This window comes from Myotis daubentonii, chromosome 2 (genome assembly GCF_963259705.1).
Source record: "Myotis daubentonii chromosome 2, mMyoDau2.1, whole genome shotgun sequence".
NCBI classification, from domain to species: domain Eukaryota; kingdom Metazoa; phylum Chordata; class Mammalia; order Chiroptera; family Vespertilionidae; genus Myotis; species Myotis daubentonii.
The window spans coordinates 132,771,364-132,789,884 of NC_081841.1; the positions used below are offsets into that span (position 1 = coordinate 132,771,364).

The window sequence follows — 18,521 nt, forward strand, 5'->3', positions numbered from 1 at the left end:
TACGCCCTGATCAGGGCCGGGGATTGAGCCTGCAACTGAGGTACATGCTCTTGATCAGAATCAGATCCTTGACCCTTCAGTCTAAGGGCAAATGTTCTATCTACTGAGCCAAACTGGCAAGGCCAAAAGTCATCTTAATTACATGCATGTCATGGATCTCAAGAGAATGATGAGATTACATAGATCTTTTATATGATAGTTACTCTTTGTTAAATGCAGAATTCAAAAATTGGAGAATAGGTATCTTTGCATAACTTCTTGAACTAAGTGCCTGTTTTAGCTGATGCTAAACCTCTGGCTTTAATAAAAGAAACGCTTTCCAGGTATGGAACCCATAATCTCAAGGGGGGGGATTGGCAGTGGTGGCAACGGTCATCTTTGATATGCACCACTGGTGGTGTTCCTTAGCTTATGAAAAGTTCTATGCAGAGTTTTAAGAAAATGTCCATACACATCTCCAGACCTCCACTTAGATAGCTACTAAGCTTTTTTACAATAAAGATTTTGGAGCTGCTACTGCTTAGATTTAACAATGAAAGAGTATAAGCAGAAAAGAAAAAGGAGTATAAGGGAAAGAGAAAAGTCTGCAGATCAGGACAACTAAAGAGTTTTAGAAATTTAGGGTGCTACATAAAAAGGACTAGCTTCTCATTCTCCAACCATTTTTGCTTATTTTGTCAATAGAGGTAAAGGGCGGTTAGAGTAACTTCTGCTTCAAAGAAAACCTTTAGTCTTTGTCAGTCTGCTTTACTGAACTCTTGTTAGTTTTAATAGCATTAATAGTTAATTCTACTGAGTTGTCTAAATAGAAAATCATATCATCTCTAAATAATGATAATTTTGCTCCCCAGGCTAGCCACCATGGCTATACTTCTTGTTGTGGTTCCAAATCATACTGCATTAACTATAACTTCCTGAATAATGTTAAATAAAGGTGAGGATAACTGGCAACTTTCACTTGTTTCTGCTGTAACCAGAATGCTTTCATTGTTTAGTGATGGTATTTTACTTAAAACAAAAATAACTATCAAATAAGGAATTACCTTTCAAGTCCTAATTTGTTTTGAATTTTAATTGAAATGGGTGCTAAATTTTTATCAAATACCTTTTCATAATTTGTCAAGATGCTATAGTTTTTCTTCTAAATTACTATCATATAGTAATAGGTTTCCTAATTTTGAATTCTCTTAGAACTTTGGAATAAAACCCACTTGATTGGTCCTCATTACTGCTGAATTTCCAAATTACCAAAGGAATTTCTTCTACTCTCTTTAGTCCCTCCTATTTTAGCTGTTGTGTAAGCAGCAGGGTAGGAGAAAACATGATAAATAATAGTAAAACAGAGTACTAAACAATACAGCCCAGTAATCTTGCTGTGGTAGGCTGAATAATGGCCCCCAAGATATCCAGGTCCTAATACTACCTGGGACCTGTGAATGTTACCTTATGTGGCAACAGGGACTGTACAGATCTGATTAAGTTAAGGCTCTTGAGATGGAGAGATTATCCTGGTTATCTGGATAAGCCCTAAATGGAATTACAAGTATCCTTTTTAGAGGGAGGCAGAGAAGGACTTGAAGACAGAAGAGATAAAAGGCAATGTGATAATGGCAACAGGAGGAGAAAAGGCATTTAATGTGGCCATTAACCAAGTAATGAGGAGAGCTCCAGAAGCTGGGAAAGGCTAAGCAATAGATTATTCTCCTCTAGTTTCTGGAGGAAGCATGGCCATTGTGATATCTTGTTTTTGGCTCAATGAAATCCATTTTAAATTTCTGGTTTCCATGCCCTGGCCAGGTGTTCGGAGTGTCATCCTATATGCCAAAAGGTTATGGGTTCAATCCCTGGTCAATGGATGTTTCTCCAGCCCCAACAACAATCAATAAACATATCCTCAGTAGAGGATAAAAAACAAAACAAAACAAAATTTCTAGCTTCCAGAACTACAAGAGAATAAATGTGTATTGTTTTAAACCACCAGGTTTGTGGTAATTTGTAAAAATAGGCATAAACAATGACTCTTAGCCCTTAAAACTAATGTAAAAAAGTAATTTTTTTTAATCAAGGTAATTACCCAAGTAACAGCTTAATGGTGGTTTAGTTAAAAACAAAACAAAACAAAACATAGGGAGGTCAAGTCAGTAATATTTTCTAAGAATACTGTCAGTTCACTCATGTTCCACATGAAATCATTCACATTGTTTTTATTTTTTTACTTTTTTTTCACATTGTTTTTAAAAGAGGAAAAACTTTATTAAACAAAAGTTACTTCTGCCTGAGGATATGCACATAATTTTAGCCTAATTTAAAGATTCAATTTACTTACCTCATCCCATTCTAAAATAAAGCTTTGGATTTTAGAACCATTGTCACTAGGTGTCTAAAACAAACAAAATGAGTACAAATTAGTACTTTTGTAAAAGATACTATGATGATCTAATCTAAGGAATCTATACTGTTACAGATGTTCTCTGTGACTTGGCCCTAGAAAAATTTGCACAAAAATATATATATTGCATACCCCATAATCCTCTTAAATGCAAGGAAAGAACAAAGCGAGAGGTTATTCAAGTTTTTCTGAATATTAAAATACCTTTTTAAGCAAGAACTATCTTAACTTTTATAATCCTTTTTAAAAAATCCCTTTGCCTTTTATTAGCTTTAAGCTCCTAGGGCTGAGTTTTTATTAAAACTCACCTTACAATCTAAAAGTAATCCTAGATAATAAAAAGCTAATATGCAAATTGACCTGAATGGTGGAACGACTGATTGCTATGATGTGCACTGACCACTAGGGGGCAGACGCTCAATGCAAGAGCTGCCTCCCTGGCGATCAGTGTGTTCCCACAGGGGGAACGCCGCTCAGCCAGAAGCTGGGCTCACGGCTGGCAATGCAGCGGCAGTGGAAGGAGCCTCTCCCATCTCTGCAAACATCCCCCGAGACCTCCCGGACGAGAGGGTGCAGGCCAGGTGGGGGGACCCCCCACCAAGTGCACAAATTTCATGCACCTGGCCTCTAGTATTGTATAATACAGTGGTCGCCAACCTTTCGGATCTCACGGACCACTAGAGGTCCGTAGACCATCGGTTGGCGACTGCTGGTATAATACACCAAAGATAAAAGTAGGGTGTTGAAAGGAACTCCAAGAGGGCACACTGTCTGGATCTCTGCTTCTAAACTTAATGTGCTACTTACCTAGGACTACTAATTCATCAATCTGTTAATCTTCCATCTCCCTTGGCATTTTATTTCAGTATTTAATCACTCAAGATTTTCAACCTTATTTCTACCTGAATTTTCTTTCTATACTTTCAACCTATTTCCTTTTTAGTACTCACTTTGATTCAGAACAAATGATCATTACAGTCCTTAAATGAAATTTCATCTATTTGAACACAACTGACGCTTAGACTCTTATCAAAGTTAAATAATCTACAGATGATGTAGCACATAATTGTACACTTGAAACCTATATAATTTTATTAAACAATGTCACCCCAATAAATTTAATAAAAGATAAAGCAAAAGAAAATTTTCAAAGGGGAAAACATTCTCAGTTTTTTTTAAATTAAATCTTTATTGTTCAGATTACATTAGTTACTCTTTTTTCCCACCATGACTCCCCTCCACCCAGTTCCCACCCCACCCTCCGCCCTCACTCCCCACACACTGTCCTCATCCATAGATGCACGATTATTGTCCAATGTCTTCCCTCACCCCACACCCCTTCCCCCCGCAAGAATAGTCAGTTCACTCCCTTTCTATGCCCCTGATTCTATTATATTCACCAGTTTATTCAGTTCATTAGATTATTTATTCACTTGATTTTTAGATTCACTTGTTGATAGATGTGTATTTGTTGTTCCTAATTTGTATCTTTACCTTTTTCTTCTTCCTCTTCTTAAAGGATACCTTTCAGCATTTCATATAATACTGGTTTGGTGGTGATGAACTCCTTTAGCTTTTCCTTATCTGTGAAGCTCTTTATCTGGCCTTCACTTCTGAATGACAGCTACTATAGGGCACACTAATTCGGAGGAACTCTTTCATTTATTTTTCAACCTTCAAAAAGTCATTAGAGAACAACAATTTCCCTGCTTTATTGGTCATATCCGATCTCATTCAGGTCTCCCTGGTCCGTTAGCTATAGGAATGACACTATTGATTGCCTCCTTGCTGTAATGCAAGAGGCTACTCAATTTTCTCTTGTCCAGTCCTCCCATGCTTTGTATCATCAAAATGCTGCTGCCTTGCGCAAACAATTCTGTATTTCTCAGGAGCAAGCTCGTCAAATTGTTAAGCAGTGCCTTCAGTGAGTAATTCTTTGCCCTGTACAATCGTTGGGGGTTAATCCTAGGGGTCTTAAACCTAATCAAATCTGGCAAATGGATGTCACTCACATACTGGAATTTGGCAAGCATAGATGGGTACATGTTAATATAGATACCTGCTCCCGCTTTATCTTTGCGACTCCCCAAATAGGAGAGTGCCAAGCATTAATCATTGTTTAGCCGCCTTTGCGGTACTAGGTCCTGCCTTAGAGCTAAAAACAGACAATGGACCCACATATGCTAGTTCTGCTTTTCAGCATTTTTGTCAGCAATATCAAATCTATACTAATAAAAGCACAATGTTAATTAGACCAGACATCCTTCTGGACGACCTTCCGGATGAAGCCAGGGCTGCAGGGGAAGCCCGGGTCTTGGGTGCCAGAGGGAAGCTGGTGCCGGCAGCCGGAGGAAGGAAGGCCTACTCTTGCAAGAATTTTGTGCATCAGGTCTCTAGTTTGTCATAAAACTGGTATCCCTTACAACCCTCAAAGTCAAGCAATAGTGGAAAGAGCCAATCGTACTCTTAAAATGCAATTACTAAAACAGAAAGGGGGAGAAGGATGTTATGTGTCACCTCAAAACAAACTCAGTCATGCTCTTTATACTTTAAATTTTTTGAATTGCGATGCAGAGGGTTGTACAGCAGCCTAAAGGCATTGGGCCTCTTGTACAATAGTCTCCGTGGTGTTAGCCTGGTGGAAAGATGCACAAACTGGACAATGGTTTGGACCAGATCCAGTAATGATGTGGGGCAGAGGCTGTGTTTGTATCTTTCCAGGAGGAGCAGCGCAGCCAATTTGGGTGCCAGAACATTATGTGTGTCATCACAATGGACCCAGAGAAACTCCTTGTCCCTTCGCTCAAAAGACTGAGAGTTGCACCAATGACAGCAATACAGAAAAGGATGATGACAAAGGCTACACAAGGGACCGAGGTGCCAACATGGGGTCAGCTGAAGAAGTTAACAACTGAGGCCCAGCAGATGGTAGAAAAGCAAGATGGGGAAGTTACTCCCTCAATCATGTTTCTGGCTATGCTAGCATTGGTTAGCTGCCAGTCTTCTGTAAAGTCTTGAGCAGCCAAGTCCGAGGACTCTGAGTATATTGGGGAGAAGGGACCACGGGAAGTTGGCCACAAGCCCCAAGGAGGGAGCCAGTCCTCAGCCCCCCTGGGAAAGGGGCCATTTCCGCTGCCACGCACCCCCAATTCCCCATCCCAGCCTGGGCCCAAGGGCCCCTGTGGGGTCAGAGAGAAGGCAACAGTCGCCGGGCTGGGCACAGAAGGAATAGATGCCAGACGCTGAGGCCACCGTTGGCACCCCGCCACTGCATCGTTTCCTGCCTCCCACCCTCCCCCCTCCCTCGCTGCCGCACCGCCACTGCGGCATGAGGCCCCTGGGAAAGGGAGAGGACTGGAGTGAGACAAACCCTTTTGTCAAGGGCTGACTTTCAATAGATTGCAGTGAGAGAGCTGCTCTGTTATGTACGAAACCCCAACCCAGGAGCAGGTCTCTACAAATGGCTTAGCACCAGGGGCCAATGGGGGCTAGATTGGGGGCCAGTGGCCTGGGGGAGGAGACATGGGTAGTTGGCCAGCTGGCCCTGCCCCTGATCAGAGTGGGGGGGCCGATTGGAGACGGGTTGGTTGCAAGGAAGGGCCGCAGGCCGACTGGGGTGGTGGGGGCCCTTCGGGGGGGAGGCTGGCTGGAGGAGAGGGGTTGAAGGAGGTTGGCCAGCCGCCCCCACCCTGTATTGGGGTAGAGGGGGCAATCAGGAGTGGGGCTGGCCTGAGGGAGGGGCTGCATGCCAGTTGGGGTGGTGGTGGCCCATCGGGGGCGGGACCAGCCAGGGGGAAGGGCCTTAGAGAGGTTGACCGGCTGCCCTGCCCTTGATCGGAGTGGGAGAGTCTGATCAGGGGCGGGACTGGCTGAGGGAAGGGGCCACGGGAGGTTGGCTGGCTGGCCCCACCCCCTGATCAGGCTGGTTTGCTGGCCGCAGTGGGCATTATAGCGACTGGTCATTCCAGTTGCTGGCTTTTTATATATATAGATATGTAAAGAGCAGGTTAGCTTAAAGATTTTTTTGTCTCCAAAAATAATTGAAATACTATTCAGGGAAAAAAGGAAATAAATGTCCAGTTGGAAATATTCCAGAGAATATTCTTACCTTCCATTGCAAAGTGAGTGAATTTTTGGTCCGATTTGCTATCCTTGGTGGATTAGGTATGTCAGGTTCACAGCTCAAGGTGGTAAAGCTTTCACTTTCTGAAGGAGTTCCTTTTATACAATTGTATTCGGCCTGGACTCTATGGTGATAAAATAAATAGTTTTATCCTGCAGAATCATTGCAAACAACCCTTCAATAGCATCACCTTTAAGCACTTGCAAATTAGAAAGTTCCCCTCTAAACGGTTTATTAAGAAAATATGCACATTAAAAGGGTGGCCATTAAAAAGAAAAAAAAAAAAAAAGACTAGTGCCTTTTAACTTTTTTTTACTGCAAACCAAAAGTAAAAAATACATTTTAAATTGTGACATAACTGTCTGTGCAATATGTATTATCCACAGGCACACTAATACTAGTGCGTGTACACATGTGCAAAACAAGTGTCCCAAAACAATAACCTTAACTAGACTAATACATATACTGATACTCTTCCATTCCATTTGATAACATTTAATTTTTTTAAATGCTGAATATAACCCAATAACATTAATTACACGATCCAATAATGGCTGCAATCCATAGTTTGAAGAATACTAGGTTAGACAATGCATTGTGTTCATCCATAGGAAGTAGAACTGAAGATTTAATTTAATAGTTTAATAGGAATAATCCTATCACAAATGTTCTTTTTCAAAATGGAGATGACTAAGTAAATGCATTATACTCAGTCCCAACCAGGGAAGTCCCTGGAGTCTATAATTTTGGTAAATTACAATGGAAGACCTATGCAGAGTAAAACAGTTTCTAAGTTATCCCCAATTAAATGTGAAATTGTAAGAATTTTAGTATCTCAAACTCATTCCAAAAAAAGATGTAATAAAGATACATAAGTATAAGTCACATATTATTTGATTCTGTTTTATAAAAATTTCAAAATCTGGGACAATTTCTAGTGCTAAACCAGATATTGTAGACATATTATATATATTAACTGTGTATTTATTCCAATCCTTATGTCCTACAAACAGGGTGACTAATCCTTCAATATAACAACCTAGTTAAAATGTTCTACTTTTGTGGGAAAGTATTGATAAGTGTGCCAAAAAAACCTTATGAAAGTTCATGTTTTTAATACAAAGTGAATAATTGAATTACATTCTAGATTTTTAAGAAAATGATTAAAAATAACACTACCTATGTTCTATCATAGAAAAGCTACATGTAGGAGGTTTCTTACTTTGCATGGTATTCCGTAGCTGGTTTGAGATCATTTAAAGTGACACTTGTTTCTTCTCCTCTGGGGAAAAAAAGGTAATATTTCATTGTCTGGCAAATAAAGCATTTCTGGAAGATATGCATTATGTACACTGTAGGCACTTTATAAAATTATACTGCTTCTTACTTTACAACCTGTGATCATATTCAAATTCCCCTAATATGGAATTTCATTAATTAGGATATGTGCCTAACTTAAGTATGTACCTGCATACTACTATAAAATAAGTGTGGTAAGCAAATCAAGATATAGAACCATTTTATATTATTTAAAAATCCATTTGGCACATAGTTGAAATGAGAAATAACACATGTAATACTGAAATAAAAACTACCAAATTTTTACATGGAGTCTGCCACTATTGCATTTTATTAGAATATAACATGAAACTTTAAAATGTTACAGTTTAATGAGTAGATAAGAAAAAGCAATAATCGCAATTTAAAGTAAAGCATTTCCCGTAGCCACTATGACATTTTTAAACACAACAATACTCATCTTCTTAAAATAATCATTTCATACAACTATTAGTTGGTATGTAGTCAACAAACCAGCCTCTTTTCTATTTCTTAAAAAATAAAAAATCAAAAATCACTGTTCTCTGCTCCATTTCCTTCATCCAGGTTTCTCTCCTCTCCACTTTTTGGACTTCTGCAATCCCCTCCTCCCTGTTTTCCAGCTACCTTGTTTCTCAAGTCAAAACCAGTAAATATTATGAGAAAAAACCAAACAGGTCTCATTGGTGAAAATACATTTAATGAATTGGGCAGTTACAGCAGCATCCTCAGAGAGAGACCTTAATGGAGGGTAAAGGAAGTGACTAATTTCCCTCCTGTTCTGTCTTGTCAGGCTGCAACAGGAGATTAAACCTCTTAAAAAGCAACCATAGCTAATTATAGACGACCAGTAACACACAAAAACTCCCTTTATGTTGATGGTCCTTTATCCCCTTAGATAGGGTGTAAAAAGGGGATAAAGGTAGGTAGGTTTGTCTCTTTTAAGAAAAATGAATAGAATAAACACAAGGAAGCCTCAAGAGAGATAGGAGACAACATTTTTATCATCTTATGTTACCAGATGATAATTACTGGGGTAATTTCACTTTCCTTTCTTCCCTATACTAGCTATTTTTGGAAAAAAGACACACAAAAGGCTAATGTATCCAGTATTCTGTATTAATTATGATCATTTGAATGACTAACCAACCTCATTTACAATCTTTCTGGTGCTTAAATTATAACTAATAATCAACTTTACTCTATTTTTTCACTAGAATAAGCAATTTCTATATGAATAAGGACAGAAAAATAATTTATTATTTTATTTTTTAAAATATATTTTTATTGATTTTAGAGAGGAAGGGAGAGGGATAGAAAATTCAATGATGAGAGAGGCTGCCTCCTGTGCCCCCCGCATCCCCCCCCACCACACACACACACACACACACCAACCACTCTTACTGGGGATTGAGCCTACAATCCAGGCATGTGCCCTGACCATGACCTCCTGGTTCATAGGTCAACATTTAACCACTGAACCATAACAGCAGAGCAGAAAAATAATTTATTTTACAACTAGTCAATTAAAAATGTTACAATTTTAGCCACTGACCTTTCTAAGGCTAACTGATGTATAATAAATACACTTTGCAGCAAGAAAAGAGAACTATGATAGGTTTTCAAATTACGATTATTAATAAACCAACATACAAATAAGGAATAATGGCACTAAATTCATTCTGCAATAGGACATGAGCTTATACAATAAGAATTAAATCTAACTCTTCAGAGGAGCATTACCATATTTCATGAGTTTGTAATCTAAGAGTTCTCATTTTTGGTCCTGGCTTCTACATATTACAATTTATATTTATGTCTCAGGAATATGTGAATAGTGAACCATCTGTTAGGGAACCTACTGAAAAATAAAAAAGCTGGTCAGTGAAAGCAAGGGCTTTCCCTGTGTGTACCAGCCAGCATTTGGACTATTTACATTGAAATCACTATCACTGCTCAATTTATAGTTCAAAATAAAAGCATGAAAAGAGAAAAGTAGAACAAAGGTAGTATTAAACTCCTTATGATAAACCACAACTTATGTAATGGAAGGGAGTATGATATAACAAATACCTACACATATACACTTTTATATTTCCCATCTTTTCCAGTACTTGAGACCAGAATTTCATAACCATAGAGCTCTGGTACAGTAGTCTCATCTGTTTCGCCGTTAATGAAGCTGGAAGGAGGTGACCAGGTAAGTACTACTGTCCTTGCCTGGATGTCTGAGGCCTGCAAAAACACAATATTTAAAAGCTCTAGGAAGCAACTGTAACGTACACAATGAACAGTGAAAAATCTAATGGTGTTTCAAGATTAAATAAAATATATACATGTGTCTATTTAGATACAATGGATTTCAAATAGAAACCTATTCATTTGTAGATGAGATATAATTTATTCTGAATGGGCAGGTGGGTTAAACAAAAGTTTAAAGACCAAAAGAAAAAGACAAAAAACTCAAGAGAAAAATGAGGAAAGAACATGGACTGTCCAAAGACTCATAAATATAAATGGGTCATATATGAAATTATGTGTAACTGCATCATAATTAAGTACATGTTAACTAAAACAAGATGCCACTTTTTATCCACCAGCATGTGAAGATCTACAATAACATCATGCTCCATTTTATGGAAGAAAAAGATTAAAAAAAGTTAATTGACTTATCCCAGATTACTCAACTCCTGAGTGCCACACCTAAGGCTGAGACTAGCTTGATAATCTCCCGCATACACTACACTTGAGTCACAATGATTGAGCTTTTCTTCTTTTATTTTGGTTCCTCAAATGTGTCACATTTCAGTTCTTTTCAAATGCTAGTTGTTCGCAATACTATCCCCACACTCTCCCACTGTCCATAGTGCCCGACCACTACTTTTTCTTTAAATTTTGGTTCAATCAGCCTTCCTTAGGGACGTTTGTTTGACATCCCTGTCAAGCTCTAGTCCCCCTATTATTAGAGGCCCAGTGCACGGATTCATACACCAGTGGGGTCCCTTGGCCTGGCCTGTGGGAATTGGGCCAAAACTGGCTCTCGAACATCCCCCAAAGGGGTCCCGGATTGCGAGAGGGCGGTTCTTGGGTGACACACCCCGGAATTGGGCTCCCTCTCTCTGGTTCCGGGTGTGTCACCCAAGAACCGCCGCTGCCAAGTCAACACAGCTTGGCAGTTCCTGAATTGAGTGTCTGCCCCCTGGTGGTCACTGCGCCTCATAGCTACCAGTCAGATGGTTGCTTAGGCTTTTATATATATAGATTCTTATAGTACTCTCTCTGTTGTGACACCTCATAGATATAGTTTTATATTTACTGCATGATGCTTACTCTATTAACTGCAGTTCTGAGGGCAGAGGCCATGCCTGCCTTTTGCTTTCCATTCTTTTTACAGCTTCTATCTCACATTTTGTAAATGGTCACGTATTTGTGGAATGATTAAATAAATGAATAAATTTAATTTGGTATTCTAAATGATTTAATAAAGGCATAGCTACCCGAACTGTTACAAAAAATCCCCTTAAAACAAAGTAAAGCAAAACAAAACCATCAGCATTACTTTATGTTTTATGATACAGGGCTATTGTTTTATTAAATTACCTCTTCCCCATAATATTGGGCAAGAAATTCTTTTAAAAAATTGTTTCAAGCTTTATTTGCCTGAAAAATTATACTTTTAGTATTATATAATGAGAAATGCTTCTAGCACTAGTTATTATATCATTCAAATAATTCTATAAAGGCTATCAAATTACTTTTAAAGTTCATCTAATTTGGATATATCTAGATCTTGGTAGAATAATGCCTGAATTTCAATCTCAGCTTTAATACTACTCTTTCCTCATCTGTAAAATAGGGAAAATTGTACAGAGGGCTGTTGTAGAAATTAAAGAAAGTAATGTATATGTGTATTCAAAGTACTTTGGACAGAGTCTGACACTAGGAAACTTATGTTAGCTGTTATTATGAAATAATTCTGTATATGTTTACATTAATTTATATGTATACATACAGCTCAATTCTTAAGAGAGAACAAATCAGAAGGAAAATTATAGCACCCAAATCTATTATTTAGGGTTGTCAGAAGAAACAAGACCATAGTAGCCTATTAGATTAGTGACTGTCTTACTCAAACTTCCTAAAATGGGGTAAAATGAAAAGGTAACCCTTTGTGGAGAAAGTGTTAAGAGTAACAACCATCCTTGTACAAAAGTTAGAGCAAAGAATTTTTTAGATAACTTAGTACAAAATATTTTTCCATGGATTTTTTTTGGAAGTGGCGGGGCACAGGTAGAGTTTTTTCATTTGGACACCAAAAAATACTTTTATCAGTGTTTAATGAATGATAATGGTTTTTTTCTATCTGGCAAGCTTGCCATGCTTATTTCTGCTCTGCCTTTCCCATTCCTTCCAACTTTTGTGCATTTTGTAACTCTTCAGAGGCTCAGAGAAAGCTTTCCTGATTGTTCTATTTAAATAACTCCCCTTTTCCCAGTAACTTATCAAATCACCCTATTTCTGTAGTAGCACTTTTTACAATCACACATGATTTGTATACTTGTTTTTAATTTATTGGCATATAGCAAGGGCTCAATACATATTTTGATTGTCATGGTGATAAATATTTTGATGAACTGACCACATGGATAACTACGCAGCTCTTCAAAGAATAATGTAGTAACAGAAAGATTGCTAAGGCATAACAGTGCTCGCCACAAGCAATAGGGTACAGTATAACCCCTTTTTCATAAAGAGACAAAAGAAAAAATTTATATTTTGCTGGACAGACACATACAAATAAACTGAAATAGTACTGGAAGGAATTCCAAACTGTTACGCGTGATTAAATTGAGCGAGTGGGTAAATAATTTATTTTCACTCTCTACATTTATGTATTACTTACATATTTTACCATATTAGTTATAAAATATTGGGATTCAATTAGTCACTTGCACTTGTTAGCTGCTTTTCAAATGAAATGAAGTCATAACTCTTAAAAAAACAGAGAAAGAAAAAGACTAGTAATATGAACTACTGTGATATTTTGGTTTTCTCTTCTAGTCTTACTCTAATTTTTTCAAAGGCTTTTCTTCATATGGCTGTAATCATGAAGTCCAAATAGTTTGATCTCCAGCACTTTTCCTTACAAAAGCATTGTTCTAAGTTTTTGCAGTTTTCAAATATACAAATATATATATACTAGAGGCCTGGTGCACAGAAATTTGTGCACTCGGGGGGGAGAGGGGGTCCCTCAGCCGGGCCTGTGCCCTCTTGCAGTCTGGGACCCCTTGGGAGATAACGACCTGCTGACTTAGGCCTGCTCCTGGGTGGCAGAGGGCAGGCCCAATCCCTAGGTGCAGCCCCTGGTCGGGCTCAGAGCAGGGCTGATTGGGGAGTTGGGGCGCCGCCCCGTCATGCACAGAGCAGGGCAGATCGGGAGGTTGCGATGCCACCCTCAGTCACGCTCAGGGTAGGGCCGTTTGGGGGGTTGGGGCACCGCCCCCTGTCACACTCAAGGCAGGGTCGATAGGGAGGTTGCGGCGCCACCCTGTCACGCACAGAGTAGGGCCCATCAGGGGGGTTGGGGCTCCGGACCCTGTAACGCACAGAGCAGGGCCAATAAGGGGGTTGGGGTGCTGCCCCCTGTCACACACAGAGCAGGGCCCATCAGGGGGGCTGGGGCTCCGTACCCTGTCATGCACAGAGCAGGGTCAATCAAGGGGTTGGGGAGCTCCCCCCTGTCACACACAGAGTAGGGCCCATAGGGGAGTTGGGGCACAGCCCCCTGTCACACTCAGGGCAGGGCGGATCAGGGGGTTGGGGCGCCGCCCTCTATCACCCACAGAGCAGGGCCGATCAGGGGGTTGGGGTGCTGCCACTGTCACACTCAGGGCAGGGTCGATGGGGAGGTTATGGCTCTACCCCGTCACACACAGAGCAGGGCCCGTGGGGGGGGGGGGGTATTTGGGCGCCGCCCTCTATCACCCACAGAGCAGGGCCAATCAGGGGGTTGGGGCACTGCACCCTGTCACACACAGAGCAGGGCCAATCAGGGGGTTAGGGCGCTGCACCCTGTCACACACACAGCCGCAGGGCGATCAGGGGGTTTGGGCGCTGCCCCGTCACACTGATCCCGGTGCCGGGAGGCCTCGTGGCTCCGCTGATCCCGGTGCCGGTGCCGGGAGGCATATTACCCTTTTACTATATAGGATAGAGGCCTGGTGCATAGTTGGGGGCTGGCTGGTTTGCCCTGAAGGGTGTCCTGGATCAGGGTGGGGGTCCCGCTTGGGTGCCTGGCCAGCCTGGGTGAGGGGATGATGGCTGTTTGCATCTGGTCACACACCCTTCAGGGTGGGGGTCCCCACTGGGGTGCCTGGCCAGTCTGGCTGAGGGGCTGAGGGCAGTTTTCGGGCTGACGGGTGACTGAAGCTCCCAACCGCTCCTTTTTTTCTTTTTTATTCTGGGCCAGCTTTAGCTCTGAGGCCTAGGCTGCTGAAAACAGGTTTCTGGCCTTTGTTTACCGTCTGTATTTGATACAATGTTGCGGTCTGGCTGGCTGAAGCCAGGCTGAGTAAAGCAGGCTTCTGGGGCGGGGGGGCGGGGTTAGCTTCTATATTCGCAACATAGTTGCTTAGAGTTGCAGCTGAGAGGCCGGCAAGTCAGGCGGGGAACGTTGGAGTCCTCCGTCACTGAAGCAAGCAAGCCTCCCTGTTCGATCAGCTGCCTGGCTGCCGGCCACCATCTTGGCTGGCAGTTAATTTGCATATCACCCTGATTAGCCAATGGGAAGGGTAGCGGTCGTACGCCAATTACCATGTTTCTCTTTTATTAGTGTACATTTTAGTGATTTTTGAGAGAGAGAGGGGAGGGAGAAAGAGAAACATCAATGTGAAAGAGAAACAGATCAGTTTCCTCACAAAGGAGTCCAAACCTGTAAAATGAGCATGTGCCCTGACCAGGAATTGAACTGGTGACCTTTCAGTGCTGGGATGATGCTCAACCAACCAAGTTACACCGACCATAGCCAAAACCATATTTTTAAGTGGCTATATCATTCTGGCCAGTAAAAACATACTAATTTATCTATGCATTCCTTTGTTTTATTTTTGTTAGTATTAGTGCTGGAACATACATTTTTTTTCCTTTTTTAAAAAAATCTGAAGTGCTGAAAGTATTACATAGGTCCCCTTCTTTCCCCCCAACCCCCCAATTGACCTCTTCTAACCCACCTCGATCCTCCCACCCAGGCCATCATCACCCTACTGACTGTGTCCATGGGTTATGCATATATGCATACAAGTTCTTTGGCTGATCTCTTCCCACCCACCCACTCCCAAGTTCCCTCTGAGATTCCTGAGTCTGTTCCATGTTTCTATGACTCTGGATATATTTTGTTCATCAGTTTGTTTTGTTTGTTAAATTCCACATATGAGTGAAATCATGTGATACTTGTCTTTCTCTTATTGGCTTATTTTGTAGCATAATACTCTCCTGGTCCATCCATGCTATCTCAAAGGGTAAGAGATCCTTCTCTTTTATTGTTGCATAGTATTCCTTGGTGTAAATGTATCACAGCTTTTTTATCTATTCACTAGAGGCCTGGTGCACGAAATTTGTGTGTGGGGGAGGGGGGAATCTAGGTGTGGGTGAGGGAGGGAGGCGAGTGTCCCTCAGGCTGGCCTGTGCCCTCTTGCAATCCGGGATCCCTCAGGTAGGGTCCCTAGGCCTGGCTGGTGATCAGGGCCTATCTTGGATTTCCTTCCCACAGCTTCCAGCAGCTGGCCCCGCCCCCACCACTGCCACTGCTTGCCATCTGTGCAGTGCTGCCCACCCCCACCCTCCAGCACCAGTTGCTTCCCTCTGTGGATGACAGGCAAGGGGTGTGATTGCTTGGCTGGCCTGGGCCTCCCTCTGTGGGGCAATTGATCGTGGAGCCCCCAGATGGGTCGCCCCCCACAGGGAGGCCCCACCCACCTGCCACAGAGCTGCCAGCTAGATAGCCTGGGCTTCCCTCTGTGGGCGATCATGGGGTGATGGCGGGGCCCCCCAACCAATCGCATTAACACCTGCCTTGGCTGGCCTGGCACCAGTGCATGTCATAGCGTGGTTGTCTGGAAGTTCATCCGGACGGTCATTCTGTTGTTCGGTCGTTAGGTCGATTTGCATATTACGCTTTTGTGATTATAGATTTACTGATGGACATTGGGCTGTTAAGTCTTAGCTATTGTAAACTGCACTGCTATGATCATAGGGGTACATACATTCTTTCTGATTGGTGTTTTGGGTCTTTTAGGATATATTCCTAGAACTGGGATCATTGGGTCAAATGACAGTTCCATATTTAATTTTTTGAGGAAACTCAAAAGTGTTTTCCACAGTGGCTGCAGTGTACTAGGGTTCCCACCAACAGTGCACTAGGGTTTCCTTTTCTCCATATCCTTGTCAGCACTTGTCATTTGTTGATGGGAGCCATACTGACAGGTGTAAGGTGGTAACTCATTGTCCTTTTAATTTGCATCTCTCTGATGATCAGTGACTTTGAGCATTTTTTCATGTCTCTTAGCCATCTGTATATCAACTTTGGAGAAGTGGGCTCCTTTTTCATCTTGTTGATGGTTTCTTTGGCTGAGCAGAAACTCTTTATTTTGATGTAGCCCAATTTGTTTATTTTCATCTTAGTTTCCTTTGCTCTAGGAGATGTATGGCAAACATATTGCTATGGGAGATGTCTGAGATTTTGCTGCCTATGGTTTCCTTTAGAATTTTTATGGTTTTACAACTTACACTTTAAGTCTTTTATCCATTTTGAGTTAATTCTTGCGAATGGTATCAGTTGGTGGTCTAGTTTCATTTTTTTGCATTTATGTGTCCAATTTTCCCAACACTGCTGGGGTCCAACCCCAGCAGGTCCAGGGGTCCCCAAAGGTGTGGACGGAGTCGGCGAAGAAGGAATGACACAGAGACAGCGTTCAGTTGATCAGCAGCCTAGCCAGGATCTCTAGCCGAGTTCTGGTCAGGATCTCCAGCGAAGTTCTGGTTAGGATCTCCAGTGAAGTTCTGGCTAGGATCTCCAGCCAGGTTCTGTGTCCATATTCTCTTGCTAGGTTCTCCAGGTTCTCCAGCCAGGTTCTGTAGCCATGTTCCCTCGCTAGGTTCTCCAGCCAGGTTCTGTCACCAGGTTCTAGTCAGGTTCTCTTGCCATGTTCTATCCAGGTTCTGTAGCCAGGTTCTGTGTCTAGGTTCTTCGGCCAGGTTCTCTAGCTAGGTTCTGTCTCTAGGTTCTGAGGCCAGTTTCTGTCCAGGATCTTTTGCCATGTTCTCTCACTAGGTTCTGTCTCCAGTTTCTGTCCAGGATCTTTTGCCATGTTCTCTCCAGCAAAGTTCTTCTGTCTCTAGGTTCTGTGTCTAGGTTCTGTCTTCTAAGTTCTGTCTTGTTACATCTGTATTTATACCAGTTGATTCCAATCCTATCAATCTCTATTCCAAAGGTTAGGGCGTTTCTTATCTCCATTCCAGGGAGTAAAGATTATGTAGCTTAAGCATGATTGTTCGTAGTTAAAGTGATTAATTACCCGCCTGGCACTTAGTTAAGGGCTTTTATTCCCTCCCTAACTTCAGGGGAAAATCCCTACCTGGGGAAACAACCTTTCTCAGAGAGGTGGCCTTGGTTAAAACACATAGTGCCAAGAAGGTGAGCAAACATATTAAGAACAGTATGCCATATATGCCAGGTCCCTTGAAACAGCAAGCATGGACTGGCTCCCGGCATAACACCATTTATTGAAGAGATTGTTTTGACTCCATTGTATGGTCTTGTCTCCTTTATCAAATACTAATTGAGTGTAATGGCTTGGGTTAATTTCTGGGGTTTCTGTTCTGTTCCATTGAACTATATGCCTGTTCTTGTGCCAATACCAGGCTGTTTTAATTACAGTGGCTTTGTAGTATAACTTGATATCTGGTATTGTGATTCCTCCAACATAGTTCTTTCTCAAGATTTCTGTGGCTATGTGGGGTCTTTTTTGATTACGTATAAATTTTTGGAATATTTATTCTAGGTCTGTGAAATAAGCTTTTGCTATTTTAATAAGGATTTCATTGAATCTGTAGAATGCTTTAGGTACTATGGACATTTTAATGATGTTGATTCTATCAATCCATGAACATGGTATATTCTTCCACTTGTTTATATCTTCCTCTATCTCTTTTTTCAATGACCTGTAGTTTTTGAAGTACAAGTCTTTTACCTCCCTGCTTAAGTTTATTCCTTAGTATCTTATTTTTTTGTTGCAATAGTAATGGAATTGCTTTTTTAGTTTCTCTTTCTGCTAATTCATTATTGGTGTATAAAAATGCCATTGATTTTTGGGTGTTAACTTTGTATTCTGCTACATTGCTAAATTCATTTAATCTAGTTTTATGGTGGAATCTTTAAGGTTTTCTATGTACAATATTGATGTCATCTGTGAATGAGAATTTTACTTCCTCCCTTACAATTTGGATGCCTTTTATTTCTTCTTCTTTTCTGATCACTGTGGCTAGGACTTCTAGTACTATGTTGAATAAGAGTGGTGAAAGCGGACATCCCTGTCTTGTTTCTATTCTTAGGGGAAATGGTTTCAGTTTTTGCCCATTGAGTGTGATGTTGGCTATAGATTTGTCATATATGACCTTTTTATGTTGAGGGGTGGA

The 18,521-nt window shown here is 41.2% G+C and overlaps 1 protein-coding gene across 5 annotated transcripts in view; it reads right to left on the reverse strand.

The window, feature by feature from the left end:
• FNDC3A (fibronectin type III domain containing 3A) overlaps positions 1 to 18,521 on the reverse strand; it is a 220,369-nt gene that overhangs the window by 40,146 nt on the left and 161,702 nt on the right. For all 5 annotated transcript variants that reach the window (XM_059684646.1, XM_059684645.1, XM_059684644.1 and 2 more), the window contains 4 exons: positions 9,907 to 10,064; positions 7,735 to 7,794; positions 6,498 to 6,636; positions 2,327 to 2,380 (listed from right to left, as the gene is read on the reverse strand). In XM_059684646.1, coding sequence (XP_059540629.1) covers positions 2,327 to 2,380; positions 6,498 to 6,636; positions 7,735 to 7,794; positions 9,907 to 10,064 — 411 coding nt within the window. The remainder of the gene's footprint in view (positions 1 to 2,326; positions 2,381 to 6,497; positions 6,637 to 7,734; positions 7,795 to 9,906; positions 10,065 to 18,521) is intronic.